This window comes from Nannobrachium achirus, assembly GCF_963921795.1.
Source record: "Nannobrachium achirus genome assembly, chromosome: 12".
NCBI classification, from domain to species: Eukaryota; Metazoa; Chordata; class Actinopteri; order Myctophiformes; family Myctophidae; genus Nannobrachium; species Nannobrachium achirus.
This window is the reverse complement of record NC_137832.1, coordinates 7,286,224-7,302,120: the sequence shown is the minus strand read 5'-3', so window position 1 is coordinate 7,302,120 and position 15,897 is coordinate 7,286,224. Positions and strand designations below refer to the sequence as shown.

Below are 15,897 nucleotides of genomic sequence, written 5' to 3'. Positions count from 1 at the left end.
TCGTTGCCGTGTCTCTTGGCCAAAAGACAGGCTGTGGTTGAGCTAGAGACACGGCAACGACAAAAAACCAAACAACCTTCCATTGACATTGCATTAGTACGGCGCCCCCAGTGGCCATTCTCAGACGATACGGAGAAGATGTTTCACGCATATGTGTGAGTCCAGCCTTACCGACTAGCCAGACAGGTCGGGGGCATCGTCGCAAAACTGCAATTGCGACTCTACACATGCACAAAAATGCGAAATATAGCACATCGCAGAAGTTCTGCAAGATGTATGCGACTTGTCCGGAAGCCTTGTTTAATGTATTAGTCAGACAATTGGACTCGAGTCATGATGACTCGACTTGACTCGGACTACTCAAGTCGCAAATTTGACGACTTGCGACTTGACTCGGACATAAGGTCAAAAACTTGAGACTCGACTTGACTTGGAAGACAATGACTCCCGACTCGACTCGTCTTGAGACACGTTGACTCGGACGACTTGCCACTATGCCACTCGCCAAAGCAGTCGTGAACGCCACGCTAGGTTCACACTTTTATTGATTGATTGATTTGATTTGGTCTAGACATTGGTCTAAATTGACCCTTATAGCTCTGTAACTCTGACAGTGTACAACCAAATCCATTTGGTTCCAGGGGAGAGAGACCTCAGAATTTAAAAGTTTGAGAACCTCTGCCATGATAGAGTATTATGGTCAGAGGGTAAGCCTAGTGTTACTGTTTTTTTCCTACTGAATGTTAATTACATAATAGTTATGGTCACAGAGGTATCATTTACTCAACTTGACAACCTTGTGACTTGACTCGACTTGACAACCTTGTGACTCGACTCGACTCGACTCGACGCGACTCGACGCGAATTGACATGACAACCTTGTGACTCGACTCGACTTGACTTGACATAACCTTGTGACTCGACTCGACTTGACTTGCCCACAACAGAAAAAACTTGAGACTTGCTTGAGACTTGGACCAAATGACTTGCGACTCAACTTGGACTCGGATCAGAGGGACTTGTACAATTGTCTGGTATTAGTCCGTATCTTTAAATAAAATAATTTTTTACCAAGTGTACTGCTTTTCCTCGTTTGCTACAATTAGAGATGGACCGATTGCAAAATTCTTGGCCGATACCGATCCACCGGTTTTATGAAGGTCTGACCTGCCAAAACCGATTTTTCCGATACCGATTTCTTTAGCTAAGAACTAGGAAATAGGGTTGCTCCAATACCCTTTTGTTTCAGGCCAAGTAGGCCTACAAGATATACTTCAATTTGAGTACCAATAAGCTAGAAGAACACTAATGCCAAATCAATCACAATAGTACAATATCCAAAATCACAGACAATATCCAGGCTAATATGACCGTCTGGACTAGGCAGGAGGAAAGCAGGTGACGCATGCTTTTTCCCCCCCTTCTTTTTGGAGACGACATTGACACAGGATTATGGAATATATCCTTACATTGCAAAGGTAATCAGCACCATCTGTATTCTGTAGGCTGCCACTAAGTAGACTGGCTGCTACTTGCTAATGTTTACGTCACAGGACCGAGCATCATGCTGTGCAGTGCAAGAGATACAATTGGCCGATTTTGGCATATTTATGTCAGTGACCTGCCGATCACCGATTTGGCCGGTTTGATATGATACCTGCCGATTTCTGATATTGGCCGATACCGATGTCCATCCCTAGCTACAATGTTAGCTGCAACAGTGCCCGTTGGTGGCTGGAAGCATTATTGTGCATTCTTCCGTATACACATGTTCTTGTATGAGCGGGAATGGATGAACGTCACGTGATAAGTGCAGCCGACCTGTCTGTATAGTCGGTAAGACGCTCCCTGCAGCCGTAAAAGCCACAATGCGGAAGCCACTGCAGGATCGGCTTAATGTAAGGCTAATATGTGGCACTTGCCAGAACTCACTGACCCACTGTTTGGGAATATTATGTAAAAGTAAGAGTGTGTGTGTGTGTGTGTGTGTGTGTGTGTGTGTGTGTGTGTGTGTGTGTGTGTGTGTGTGTGTGTGTGTGTGTGTGTGTGTGTGTGTGTGTGTGTGTGTGTGTGTGTGTGCATCCCAGCTGCTGCCTTGCAGAGTGAGTCTCCACAGGCCAAGAGAACGAGACTGGACTCTGACACTTTACTTATACTTGTTTTTTTATATGAGAGAATTTTGTTGACCAATGTGATTTTTGGCTGTAGTCTTCGGTAAAGGTCTTAAAATTACCTGGGATCCGACCCGGCACCAAGCCGGGTCTGCCATTCACATGTAGTGACTTCGGAGCCAGGTCGGAGCCACTACCGTATGCCCCGGGTCCCGGTTCTATGACAGTGAGATTGATACCCGAAAGGACCCGTTGATTGGCTGTTACAGCTGTCAATCACCCCCGCACCCCCCTTTTCTCTCCTCCGGACAGTGAGAGGCGAGCTGATTTGCTGCGACACGTGACTTGTCAGGAACTATGGCACTACTTTTAATGATAAACAAAACTATTTGCTCTGCTGCGACATAAATTAACAGTGGATTAGCATTAACAATGGCTAAGAAGAAAGATTACACATCTAAAGAAAACATGGATTTATTTTTCCTGTCCGCATTGATTGACTGGTCTACTCTGGGAAATACAATGACCAGCAGGGGCGAGCAGCACGCAACGTTAAGAAAGGAAAAGTCCTACTTAATGATAATAGACCTTACCCGTTCGAAGATATGTGCTGCAAAATATGTGCAGAGTGTGGGTTGTGGGCAAAATTAGGTGAATAGAAGTATGGGGATGTGCTTGCTCCACATAATTTTTCCATACCCGTTGGGGGGGGGGGGGGAGGAGGAGAGAGAGAGAGAGAGAGAGAGAGATAACATTCCTAACTGTGAGAGAGGAGTGTGTGGGCCCGGGGCTACAGATCCCATGGCCTGGAGGAACGGACCGTAACCCTGACAACAGGCTGTAGAGAGAAGAACGCTAATAAATAGCTTGAATTCGGGAAAAATGAAATTCGGGCTCCGTCACCGTGTGTATAATGCTAATGGCCAATGCCATGTTAAATTTGAGATCAGTTGCTGAAGCGAGTGAATAGATAATGCATTGTGTGACTGACTGACATCTCTCTAAAATTATAGTATGGATATCAACCTCTTCATAATAATGTTGACATTCGGTCATTTCTGATCTCGGCTCCGGTTCCGACATCTCTCGTTGCTGCCCGGGTATTGGATGTCATAGTTCTAATAATAGCCGGGTCCATTTGGGTTCTGGTAGGTAAAATTGGACCCGTGAAGACCTCTACTCTTAAGTGATGCTGGGATCATTCACAGACTTCGGACAAGTACCTTCCATCATAAACCAATGAACTTAGGCCTTCACGAGTGACTCGCCTTTGGGGCAGTGGACATCAGACAAATTGGCTTTCTTGGGCGCCGTCCAAACATTTGCGACCGCTATCGCGTCCGTATCGTCTGAGAATGAGGGGGGGAGGGTGGGTCCAATTCATTGTCAATGGAGGTGACGTGTTTTTTTTTGTCTTTTGCAAATCTCTCCCTTCCCCCCTCATTCTTGTGATTGCGGCCTTAGTAATAGAGTTAAGATGTCAGGCCGAATAGTTGTTTATTTGGATGATTATCTAAAATCTTCCTCTGGATGTTGACTTCAGGAGGACAGCAGCAGTGAGTCTCTACTGCCCCCACTGGACGCTGTGATGTTTGTGGAACACGACCATCCCAACACGGTGTTAGAGGGCCTGAACAGACTGCGCCTCGACGCTACCCTGTGTGACCTGATCCTGTGCTGCGAGGACGAGGAGTTCCCCTGCCATCGTTGCGTACTGGCCTCCATCAGCACTTACTTTGAGGTAAACACACAGCTTGTAATTAGAGAAAAGAAAAGATGAGTGTTAAAATGTTTTCATTTACTGTATTGTTTTAGACATTTTTGGTATTTTGATTTCAGTGGGTGGGGGCATGTGTACAAGTGGCTACATATGTCTTTTTAGACACAATTTACACCAGCCCCCATAAGTTACATCTGTCCATGAAAGATCTTGGGAATGGGCTTATTGTGTCTAAAAAATACATATTTAGCCACTTTCATGCTTGCCCCCAACCTGGGGGTATGTATGCAAATCGAAATCGTTAAAATCACTAAAACGATAGAAGTAAATTAAAACATTTTAACACTCATCTTTTCTTTTCTCTAATGAACCCTTGTTGTAAAAAAACAAAGTTGTCCTTTAAGGGAATGACATTCAATTCCTACTTTGGCTTACATGTGAAGTGAAGATCATTCAGTTGTTGACACAAATGTAAATAAATAAATAAAAATAGTGGTTCTCAATGTTGGGTCCGGGGACCCCATAGGGGTCCTTGATGACCAAGTTGCAGGTCTGTAACTCAGAGTGCCATTTGGCTGATTATGCGGGTAATGATGAGATCGCATAATTGCATTTTTCTGGAGGGTCTAACAAATGGAACCACCAACATTGTTCTCTCAGTCAATAGTAAACTAACCAAGTAGTATAACTGTATGCACTGGGTATCTGCACATTTCTAAAACTTAAAGTGACTTATAAGACTGTTTAATACCAAATTGGTAAATATTAAAATCTATATTTCTTATTGGGCTACTGTAAGAAAGAGGCAAACATTGTGAAAATAGCCTGACAATTTCACAATATTTATCTGTGGAACCGAGTCAAGCTAAACGTATGCCTCACAAGTGTGGGCGGTCCCCAGTTCAAATATGATTATTTGGGGGATCGTGGCCTGAAAAGTTTGGGAACCCTTGACCTAATGGATATAAAACTGGGGGGGGTCCTTGAAAGTTAAAGGATGAACACTCCAAGCCAAACGTTCCCACTTGTCATTTCAACCTTGCACAGACCATGTTTACATCTGGCATGAAGGAGTCCACCAGTGAAAGGGTGACCATCAGTGGAGTGGAACCTGAGACCATTGGTTTGTTGGTGGACTACGCCTACACAGCCAAGGTGATCATCTCCACTGCAAATGTGCAGGTAAGGGTTGTACCATCATTAAACCTTATTCATTGTCTCCATTTTTGGTTCCACATCAGGGGTCTTCAACGTTTTCAGGCCAAGGACCCCTTAGTTGAGAGAGAGATGAAGCAGGAGATGTGCCAGGGAGGCACAACAACCTTTTCATAGATTTCATAGTTTCATTGTTTGACAGCACGATCAATGTATTTTGGATTCATGCCAATTTGTGTTTTCAGATATTTAACCACTTGAACCATCAATACTTAATAAACTTGACCTTTCACTCTGTACTCTGCTCTTTTTCCCCTCTACACCAAACCTCTTGCCGAAAATAGCAGATCTACATGCTCACAACGCCTCGCAGCGTGAGCTTGTAGATCGCTATTTTTCTCCAAACATGGACACTAGGGTTCAAGTTGTTAATATAAGAAAGGCAAAAAAAAAGGTTTATATCGCACGAAGATTTGGCGGCCACCCTGTAGTAACTCTGAGGACCCCCTAGGGGTCCCTGACCCCCTGTTGTAGACCCCTGTTCTAAATAACTTAATTTTGTTCATTGGGTCTCTAGGCCCTGCTGGCAGCGTCCAACCTGTGGGACATCAGGGCTGTCCGAGAGGCCTGCTGTGACTACATGGAGCGTCACTTGGACACACACAACTGTGTGGGCGTTTACTGCTTCGCTGAGGCTCACTCCTGCGAGAAGTTGGAGAAACACAGCATGGACTACATCTTAGAACACTTCAGTGTCGTCTACCAGCAGGTCAGTGATTAAGGGACATTTGTTTGTTTTATTACCATCACTCACCCTTTTCACCACCACGACTCACCCAGACCTGCGTTGAAACGTTCAGTCATTAGTCAGTGATTGAATATTATATTAAGGCGAGACACTACAGGTGAATAGGGTAAAAAAAATAACTAATAGCTACAACAATGAAACTTTTCCAGTTGATTACTTACATCAAGACTAAGAATTTTTTAATTACAAGTTTTCTGAAATTACATGTTTAGATATGTAAATGAGGCACTATATGCGCTAATAATGCCCAATTTGCATACTTTTCAGGTACATAAATCTGAAGATTGGATAATGCCAGGTTCAAAACTATTGTTTCCCTTTCTTGACATATTAGAGACAAAACAAATTACAGAGGGGATTTTAGATATCTCTTTTTATCACTCCATAAATCATAAAATAGTGTCAACAGTCATAAAAAACCCATTTTCGCCATGTTTTTAGTGATAAAATGTGATGTAAATCAGGCTATGAATGATATATCAACAAATCCCTCTGTAAATATCTTCAGGATATAGATACGAGTAAAACTGGAAGGTTTGGTGTATGTGGGTGCAACTGAAGTGGAGATTTATGTACCTAAGTATGAGGAAAAACACATTTTGGGAAACAGCCTTAAAAGATTGGACACACCCCCATCCTATACAAACCAATTGTAACTTCAAACTTTATTTTAATCATGTTAGATTAATCAAAAACACCTGTCCTCGGTTCTGGTGACTCATACTGTCCTCCTAATACGTGAGGGGGCCATGTTTCTTTGATTCATCTTTTATTTATTTTTTATTGTCTATATATATATATATTTTGTAAAATATGTATGAAAACAAATGCTGTTAACTCGGCACTTTCACGTAAGAAATGAACATCTATATGTGTATTTTGAACGTTAATTTTGCATTTGTTTGAAAGAAGGCATGTTTAGGAAGCAAAATAGTAAAAAATCTAATTTTTTTACATTTTGATTTTTTACATGTTTTCACCTGCCATGTCTCCCCTTAATAAGCTACAGTCAAAGTCCATTTCACTGGACAAACCATCTATTGCCAATGAGCACTGCAGAGGAGTTTGAAGTGTGGGAACTTAGGTGCCGGCTACACGGAGCTGGATATTTCTGAAGCTAGACATTTTTTTGTGCGGTTGGGGCTTGCAGCCACATGAAGCTGGATATTTCGTCCGCGAAGCTGGATCATTTTGAAACTGGATAAATAAGTGAAGACATTGAAAATATCCGATTCACTGGATCCGTGTAGACATGGTACCCGGATATCTCTATAAGACTTTACTGTGTGTGTGCTTGTCCCCCTAGTGGAGGTCTGGGAACTCAGATTATTTTAGACCTAGATATCTTTGTAGTGTGGACCTAGATATTTTTCTATGTGGATATCTGAAAAACCGGGATGTATGAAAAATCCAGCTCTGTGTAGCCTATGCCTAAATCTATCAGCTGATCCAGTGGTTCCCAACCTTTTGTTCCCATTATGTCACTACATGACTGTGTTACAAAACAGATGCTGTATTATCAACAACTCATCAGGCAAACCATGAAATGTGTCCTTTTGTTCCTTGGACTCCCCATGTTACATTTGAATCCTGACAATCATTGAGTATTTGAACTGAACTCTGAGCTTATCAATTTATTTCTATCCCTAGGAAGAGTTCATCTCTCTGTCAATGGAAAGACTGACACAGATACTGTATTTATTTCTATCCCTACTAGGAAGAGTTCCTCTCCTTCTCTATGGAAAGACTGACACAGATACTGTATTTATTTCTATCCCTACTAGGAAGAATTCCTCTCCCTCTCTATGGAAAGACTGACACAGATTCTGTCCAGTGACCACCTCAACGTTCCCAAGGAGGACATGGTGTTTGAGGCAGCCATGTTATGGTTGGACAAGGATCCTACCCGCAGGCTGACCTTTGAAAAGGTCAGTTATCTCTTAGAAAGGTCCCTGCAGAACAAACTGAGTGCTGACTATTAAAGACTCCGTTGGGAGATCATATTTGGAGACATTTGGTGTTAAAAGGTGTCAACTTAAACCCCATAAGTTGTTGAGCGGAGTCTGCCATTTTTGATATTTCCACCAAAAGGCCCTTTAGACATTTCAGCCCTGCCTCTCTAACATTCTCTGCACGTTCCTGGTATTTAGAAATGTCAGCCCCTGCCTCTCTAACATTCTCTGCACGTCCCTGCTCTGCAAGGTGCTGGAGCAGATCCGTCTGCCTCTCATCAGCCCGTCCTACCGCCACACTGTGAGTGAGTCTGTGGACCAGCTGAAGGAACTCAAGGGCTGCCAGAGCTTCATCTCTGAGGCCAGGAAGCAGGCCCTGGCCCAGGCCCAGGCCGAGCCCGGCGCTACCACACGCCCAGGCAGGAGCCCTGCAGGTACCGTCACTCACACAAAATGAAACTATATATCAAGTATTTTTACAGAAACATACCTTGCTCTAAAAATATGATTTTGGTTTGCTTTATTTATTATTTTTGCATCATGATTTAATTATCTCTTAGGTAGCTCTCCACCGCACTGGCAGGTGGCGGTAAGCTTTGGAAAACCTGTGTGGCCGAAAATCTGTTGTCGACTGGGCAGTGTGCACGCTGTCGTGTCTGGTCGTAAGTTGTAGGGAAGCTTTGAAAGCCAACCAAACGGGGACTGCTCATAAGTCCTACATCTCATTAGTCCTACATCTCATTAGTCCTACTTTGGTTAGGGTTAGGTATAGGCATAGTTTTACTTAGGTTAGGGTTAGGTTTAGGCATAGTTTTATTTAGGTTAGGGTTAGGTTTAGGTTAGTATTTTCACCAGGTTAACATTCACCAGATTCGGACTAATGGGATGTAGGAACAATGAGATGTCGGACCAATGCCATGGAGCAAGCCTAGATAAGCCAGAGAGACATTGCCTGTCGCACTGTTATTTTTGTCACACCCTCGCTCGAGTGCATTGGTAGCACACTGGAGTAAGCACCGTATGATTGCTACAGGCCTGGAAATGGGATAAAATACCTGTGTGGTAACCCTGATTTAGTTTCTCCTTTATTATGTCTCTCCCGCCCGCTCCCTCTCCCCTGCTTGTTGAAGTGATCGTGACAATGGGAGTGTGTTGTCACTCTGACAAGATGAAGAGCTTTGATCTCCAGACCAAGCACTGGAAGACTCTGGGACTTCTGCCAGAAATAGGGTTCAGAAGAATTGAAACGTATTCTGTGATATCATCAGGTGAGTAGAGGGCCTGTCACAATTAGTACATCATAATAATCACCTAATTATTTGAGATAACCACTTTTTATCATAATCGTTTCCACGTTGAAACAACAATAGTGGAAATGACTGATTTTTGCAACACATTGAGAGCTTGTAGATCGTCTATTACCATTATTTTATTCACAAGTTTGAATGTATATAATACAATCATTAAATATGTCATTTGGTTCTTTTTATATTGTTATTTTATATAGCTATTTTCACTATATTTAAAATGTATGTGTATGTGATTATTGTAATTTGGAGTCTCAAGAGTCCCTTTCTAAAAACGTAGTTGAGTCAAAAGTATTTCTATTTGAATTTTAGCAGATTGGAAGTAATTGGCAGTAGGCATGTACTGTGTACATGAGATTAGATATTAAGGTGCAAAATAGTTTCAACCTATTGTCAGATTCACAGTGACAAGTGAGCCATCAGAATTATATATATATGTATTATTATATATATATATATATATTATATATATATTCCGCGGGAGTTTACTGGAGATTATTTGGACCTGTTTGGACCACACCGGAAGCTCGGTACAGCGTCTGCGCAATGCACTATGGGGCGTTGGAAACTTGTGGATATAATATATATATGTCACGGTTTGTTAGAGAAACAGTACGGTCGAGAAACGGAGCACTCGCCGTGCAGCACGGGGCGGAACAAGCGGTCGCCCACAACAACGTCCTCCAGGCGGAGCCGCTCGATTGTCCACGACATTGCAAGCGGCGCGAAGGCCAGCGGACCTTGGTCGCCAGCGGACCTTGGCCGCGCGGCCAGGGCCGCGAGTTACGAAGCCGTGGTGAATGCAATCGTTATATTTATGCCCAGGCCGTAAGGCCTGGGCAAGCCCACGATAAACGCTCATAGTAAGCTAATGGCTAAGCTAATGGCTAAACACCGCCCAGCTAGGCTAGTAAATAAAGAAAGAGAGTCGCAAACGAGTGACGTCAGCGCCTGCACTAGTGAATGGCTGTCTATGGGCTGTCGTCGCCAGCTGGTGGTGATTAGTGTGTGGTGAACGACAAAACAAGCGCTCTTACAATGAACGTCCTGAGTTACCCAAACATACTGTAACATATATATTCTTTGACAATCATCAAGGCATAACTCGTTTTAATTCTGCTCTTCTCCCACCCTAGGCTCTACTGTGTATTTGACGTCAGGAACACATATGTGGCGCTATGACGTTACCCGTAACTCGTGGTCGGAGGTGGCTCCCATGAATGAAGCAAGCTCCAGTAAGATGGCATTTAATTTAAAGTCATATACAGTTTGAAACCTTTTCAATTCAACAACAAAAGTTAGTCAGGTGCTACTCCTTAATGTAATTTTCGAATCAATAATCACAATTTGCAACTCAATCAATTTTTGTTGTGCCTGAAAATGTTGTTTGATAGTAAACGCTGCTAAATGTTCTTTAGCTGTGTGTGGGTAGAGGTGAATGTCTTTACTGGTCTATACACGGACACACCACCCTCCACCCTCTAGTGGTTTAACAGAGATCGCACATTTATATAATCTCTGGTTTTAAGTAATTCAAATCTGGCAGTAATTTTTTTTTTTTTTTTTAAGCTATGTTGTACTCTAGTAAAGCTGCTAATTATGTTTGGAGCCCTAGAAAAATAGTCAAAAATCAACTATAGCAGATAGTAGCTTTAAGGGACTGAACAATAATGTTTAGAAAACTGAGGTGATATTTTTCTTTGAATGAAAAAAAAAACAAAACAAACAAAACAACAAAAAAAAACATTGTCTTCCTTTGCAACAGGTAAATTCTTCCTTTGCAACAAGTAAATTAATTTACCAACAGCCTAGTCAGTCAGTATAGTTTGTATTGGGGTATTAGGGTAGCCTAATATGCTGTTGGGTCAAATGATTCTTATTTTCCCCTGCACAATCCCACATAGTACTGGTGATGCTGGACGGCTATGTGTATGCAGTGCATGGCTCTAAGGACTGCATGGAGCGCTACGATCCCAGCACCAACACCTGGCAGCTCATCAAGTGTGTCGGGTGGTTGTCAGCCTATTCCCAAAGGGCTCGTGTGGTCGCGCTAGATGGACTGCTCTATTTCATTGGTATGGAAATGGTTTGCACGTCAGCCGTTTCAGTCTGCTGAAGAGTAATCAGGGTTCAATTTGCTCGAGGGAGGGATTCCCTGCCTCTGCTTTTGATACCCCTCCATGCTATATGTTGTACAACAACGTATATAGGTCTTAAAGGACAACTTTGTTTTTTTACTACAAGGGTTCATATTTTAGATTGTAATTAGAGAAAAGATAAGATAAGTGTTAAAATGTTTTAATTTATTGCTAATTTATTGCTGATTGTTTTAGCCATTTTAATTATGTTGATTTCAGTGGTTGGGGGCATTCCTACTAAATATGTATTTTTAGACTCAAAAAGCCCATTCCCAAGATGCACTGCAATCCTTCATGGGCAGATGTGACTTATGGGGGCTGGTAGTGTTACTGTAAATAGTAGGCCTAAATATCCAGCTTATTGTGTCTAAAAATACATATTTAGCCACTTGTACGCATGCCCCCACACACTGAAATCTAAGTCGCTGAAATGATAGAAAGCAGTACATAAAAACATTTTAACATCTTTTCTTTTCACCAATTAGGGAGCACTCGTTTTTTATTGAAGGTAGTTATAGGAGTAAATATATAAGCCCTGATATAAAATGCCATGACCCTCCCTCTCAGTTTGGGGGAAAATCAATGACCCTCCCCAGGCATTAAACAAAAAATGATTGACCCTCCCCTAAAAACATGACATTTACCACAGTAAAATCTAAAACTTAAACTTATAGTTAGGGCTGTCGGTTAGGAATTTCTGGAGACGATTAATCATCATACAAAATAACTGCAATTGACGAATAGGCTATATTGTCTATTTCCCCACCTTCATTAGGCTATATGTATACCACTATGATAGTAGCCTATGAGCTTTGATTATCAACATACTGTACTCCTTAATGAAGAAAATGATCAATTTAATTGCTTTTTGAACACCAAGAAAGATTAAAATGTTACAGAGGGACTAGTGGAAAAAGAGATCAATCCAGTTGCGTTTGGATGTTGCACTCTGAAAATAGCAGATCTACAAGCTCAGAACGCGTCGCGTTGACAGGCTAGACCAGCTGCTGTTGGACTATCTACTGCCGTTTTATTTCCCAGTTCGGCGTATTGTTGTGGGCAGTGGATCTGTAGATTTGTTGTATAGCAGCACGTCTGAGTCGGTCTGACTAGCATCTTTTATGGCAGTGCTTCCTCCACGTTACTGTGCTGGACTCTCCTTTATCGTTGGGATTATCTCTGAATGCTTGTGTGTGTGAGTTTGTGTTATTTCTTGTAATTTGATCATTTTTCATAACGAGGCACCAGTGCTCCAATGATACAGTTGCGACCACTTAAAGGCATCGGCATCACGGCATGCCTTGTTGCGCTAAACTTACCTCTAAGTAAAAAAGTTGAATCTCTTTCATATATCCTTCACCACCTCACGCAAATTGCAAAGTATAGGCTACTGTAGGTAAGTTAAACTTCCCACTAGAAAGCTGTGTGTGTGTGTGTGTGTTTGTTTGTGTGTTCCTCTCTCGCTCTTGTCTCGCATGCTCGCTCTCTCTCGGTGTGTAAGTGTGTGCCTGTCTGCAGGGACGTGCAGAGAAATTTTAGAGAGGCAGGGGCTGATATTTCTAAAACAGCCTTTTGGTGGACAATTCTCTTGAATGCAGCCTTCAGTTATGGTATGTAAAGGGCCCGGGGACATTTGCATTTTTTACCATAGTAAAAAAATGCATTCATGGGCACTTTTTACAGACTGATCTGGGAGGGGCTCAAGCCCCCTTTGATGTCAATGTGTGTACGTGCCTGCCTGCCTGTCTGTCTGACTGCATCAGCGTAGTGCAGCTGAAAAAAAGACAAAATAGAGATTCTGTGGGCTAAATCAATGAATGCATTTTTGAGAATACCTGAAAACAATAATAATTTGACATTATGGAAGTTGCGGATGAGGATGGATGCGGATACAAATTGGATAATATAATTAATGTGGTTGGATAATGGGCGGATAATTATTTTGCGCGGATGGATTCGGGTGGCCTCAAAAGCCTATCGCATCTCTATGGGACACACATCACAACCCAATAATCTTCTAGACTGAAGATCGTGCAGTGTAAATGCTCACACGATCTGATTAAATAATCATGAAATCTGGTCGTGCACAAACTCTTGTCTTCTGTAGAGGCCAGAGAGTGTCTCCGCTCCGCTCATTCAAGCACTGACTACTGAAGTTCAGCACTTCTGTGAAACGCGTCAGATAGCTCGGCTGTACCATTGAAGAGAAAGCAGAGGGGGGTATCATTGGCTATTGTATTTTACTACAGCGTTCCTTAATTAAATAATAGTATTATTGAAAGGATCGCTGTAGTAAAATACATATAGACCTATAAAAACCCGGACTATTTTTAATTCAAAATCGCATGACCCTCCCTGACACTAAAATTAAAATAGCATCACCCTCCCTGACACTAAAATCAAAATAGCATCACCCTCCCCTAAAATCCTCCTAGTGGGCCCCTCCCACTATTGACGATACGTCCCTTACAATCTAAAATATGAACCTTTGTTGTAAAAAAAAAAAAAAAGTTGTCCAGCGTTTTGGAATGAATGGACAGATTTTCCATGTTGTTTTGCTGTTATTAAATTAACTCTCTGATTAATTCTATTAATCATGTTTTGTGTGTGTGTACATGTGCATCCTGGGCTCTAGGTGGCCCTTCTCTGAAGCCAGCCCAGGTGGCTAAGTACAATCCTGGAACATCTGTATGGACAGAGGTCACGCCTATGCAGATTGCCCGTTATGAACCAGCTGTCTGTACCCTGAATGGAAAGATCTACCTTATAGGTATCATACCTGTTCTTAATATTTTATTAATCTAATTCCACAAAGTAACTATAAATATTCAACATTGTACTTTAACACATGGGCTGCTAAGGTTTATAACATTTATAGCTGTTGCTGCTGCCACCATTGACTTACACTTTGTTTTGACGTGCCTCGCAAGCTTCGTGCGTGTGCACGTGCGTGTCCAGAGAAGATTGAGGAGGATAATCCATTTGTTTACAAACGCTCGCGAAACTAAAATCCAAAAATCGCGGTAAAATCGCGGTAAAGTGTCGCCGTGAAAACAATCAGCTCTCTGCTTCCCTGGGGCTGTTTTCATCTCATTCTTAGATAAAGCCGTTCTTATGTTTCATAGTAGAATCTAAAGCAATGTTAAGTGCTTCCGTGATTTCTCCCCCAGAAGAGCTGCCTGCACTGACTGGGTGACGTAATGGACTCAGGTCATTCAAAGGGCAGCTGCAGGCTCGTAGAGTTAACGGTTTGTTGCCTCGTCTGTGAACGAGATAACTTCCTTTTGGCACAGTGACATCTAGTGGCCTTAACTCGTCCCTGAACGAGTTTGGCTCCCCAAGTGTTAAGCACAGTGCTTAAGTGAGTAAATGTGTGTTTAGTTACTTTCGACTATCGCTCTCAGTTCCATAATGGACAAACGTCAACTTCACTGTAGTTTGGGAACCCAATAGAGCCCACTGACAGACAGTATCCTGTTCATTCTTGTTGATCAAATAGGTGGTACAAATATCAAGGAGGACACAATGGAATGCTACAACCCCAAGACGGACCAGTGGAGCATGTGTGCCCCCATGACAGAGGCACCCCTTGATCCTAGCGTGGTGGTGGTGGATGGACAGATCTGCGTTCTAGAAGGGAACTCTTACGAGTAAGACACTGCTGGTGGCCTGACAGTAGGGGTGGGCGATATGGTGATAAATATCGTTGAGACGATACAATGTCTCCATGATATGCCTTTTCAGAGATATCGTATAAATCGTGATACAATGAGGGAGCCTTATAAAAAAATCCTGTTGAATTGTTAATACAGAGATTCATTGCAGAATTCATTTAAATCATGCATTTTGGTCTAAATCGGTAGTAAAACTTTCTATGTCAAGGTCTCCCCTGTTAAGTAACTTGAAAAATAATCATAAAAACCAACATGAAAAATAATCGCGATAATTGCGATTAAATATTGTCTTTTTGACATTGAACACTGGAAGGTGTAAATACAAATGTTTTATGTTTTGACTTTTTTTGGCTTCGTAAACTAAAATTGCTCAGGGTGCACGGTGGACCCCATTAAGACTAGCTGATTGCCATATGGCATAAGCTAATGGGGATCATTTTCAAATTAACAAACACATAACTTAAATATACATAGAAACAACATTTTATACTAAAAATAATCTTGAAAACGTATGAACATTCTAAATTAATTGCGATTATGTAATAATTGTGACTTGTCCACAGTAGACATTTCTCTCATGGCTATTGGTCTCTCTTCTTCGTGCAGGTTTCCCAACAGCATTGAGCGCTACTGCGAAGAGACAGACTCGTGGGAAACCGTGGGATGGTTGCCCCGTTATCGCTACCGTGCTCGATACAGCACTCAGTACCCTCTCAACTGTGTGTCTCTCAGGCTGAGGGACGACTTCCCACCGTTTCCTGATTCTGATTCTGATGAGTCTTCTGATGGATGCTGATTGGTTAGCCTGATTTCAGACTCAGCTTCCACTCTGAGAGTGGGCGGGGTCTCTGGGCTGGAACCAGGCAAGGTGATTGGTAGTGGAAATAAATGTCCCTGTATTCCATGAGCCCTGACATGACATGACTGGCACCACTGAATGTACACTACTGTCGCCTGCACCTTAAAGTCCAACTTTGTTTTTTTTACAACAAAGGTTCATATTTTTTATTGTAATTCAAGAAAAGAAAAGAT

The 15,897-nt window shown here is 42.2% G+C and overlaps 1 protein-coding gene across 1 annotated transcript; it reads left to right on the top strand.

The window, feature by feature from the left end:
• Nucleotides 1–683: 683 nt before the first annotated feature.
• LOC308295362 (kelch-like protein 21) lies at nucleotides 684–15,661 on the top strand (the record flags this gene model as incomplete). The annotated part of the gene is made up of 11 exons (XM_080738417.1): nucleotides 684–707; nucleotides 3,655–3,852; nucleotides 4,879–5,013; nucleotides 5,564–5,755; nucleotides 7,579–7,722; nucleotides 7,997–8,180; nucleotides 8,877–9,014; nucleotides 10,190–10,288; nucleotides 10,958–11,128; nucleotides 14,691–14,841; nucleotides 15,472–15,661. 11 exons carry the CDS (start codon nucleotides 684–686, stop codon nucleotides 15,659–15,661), a joined length of 1,626 nt encoding a protein of 541 aa, XP_080594543.1.
• Between the last annotated feature and the right edge of the window lie 236 nt (nucleotides 15,662–15,897).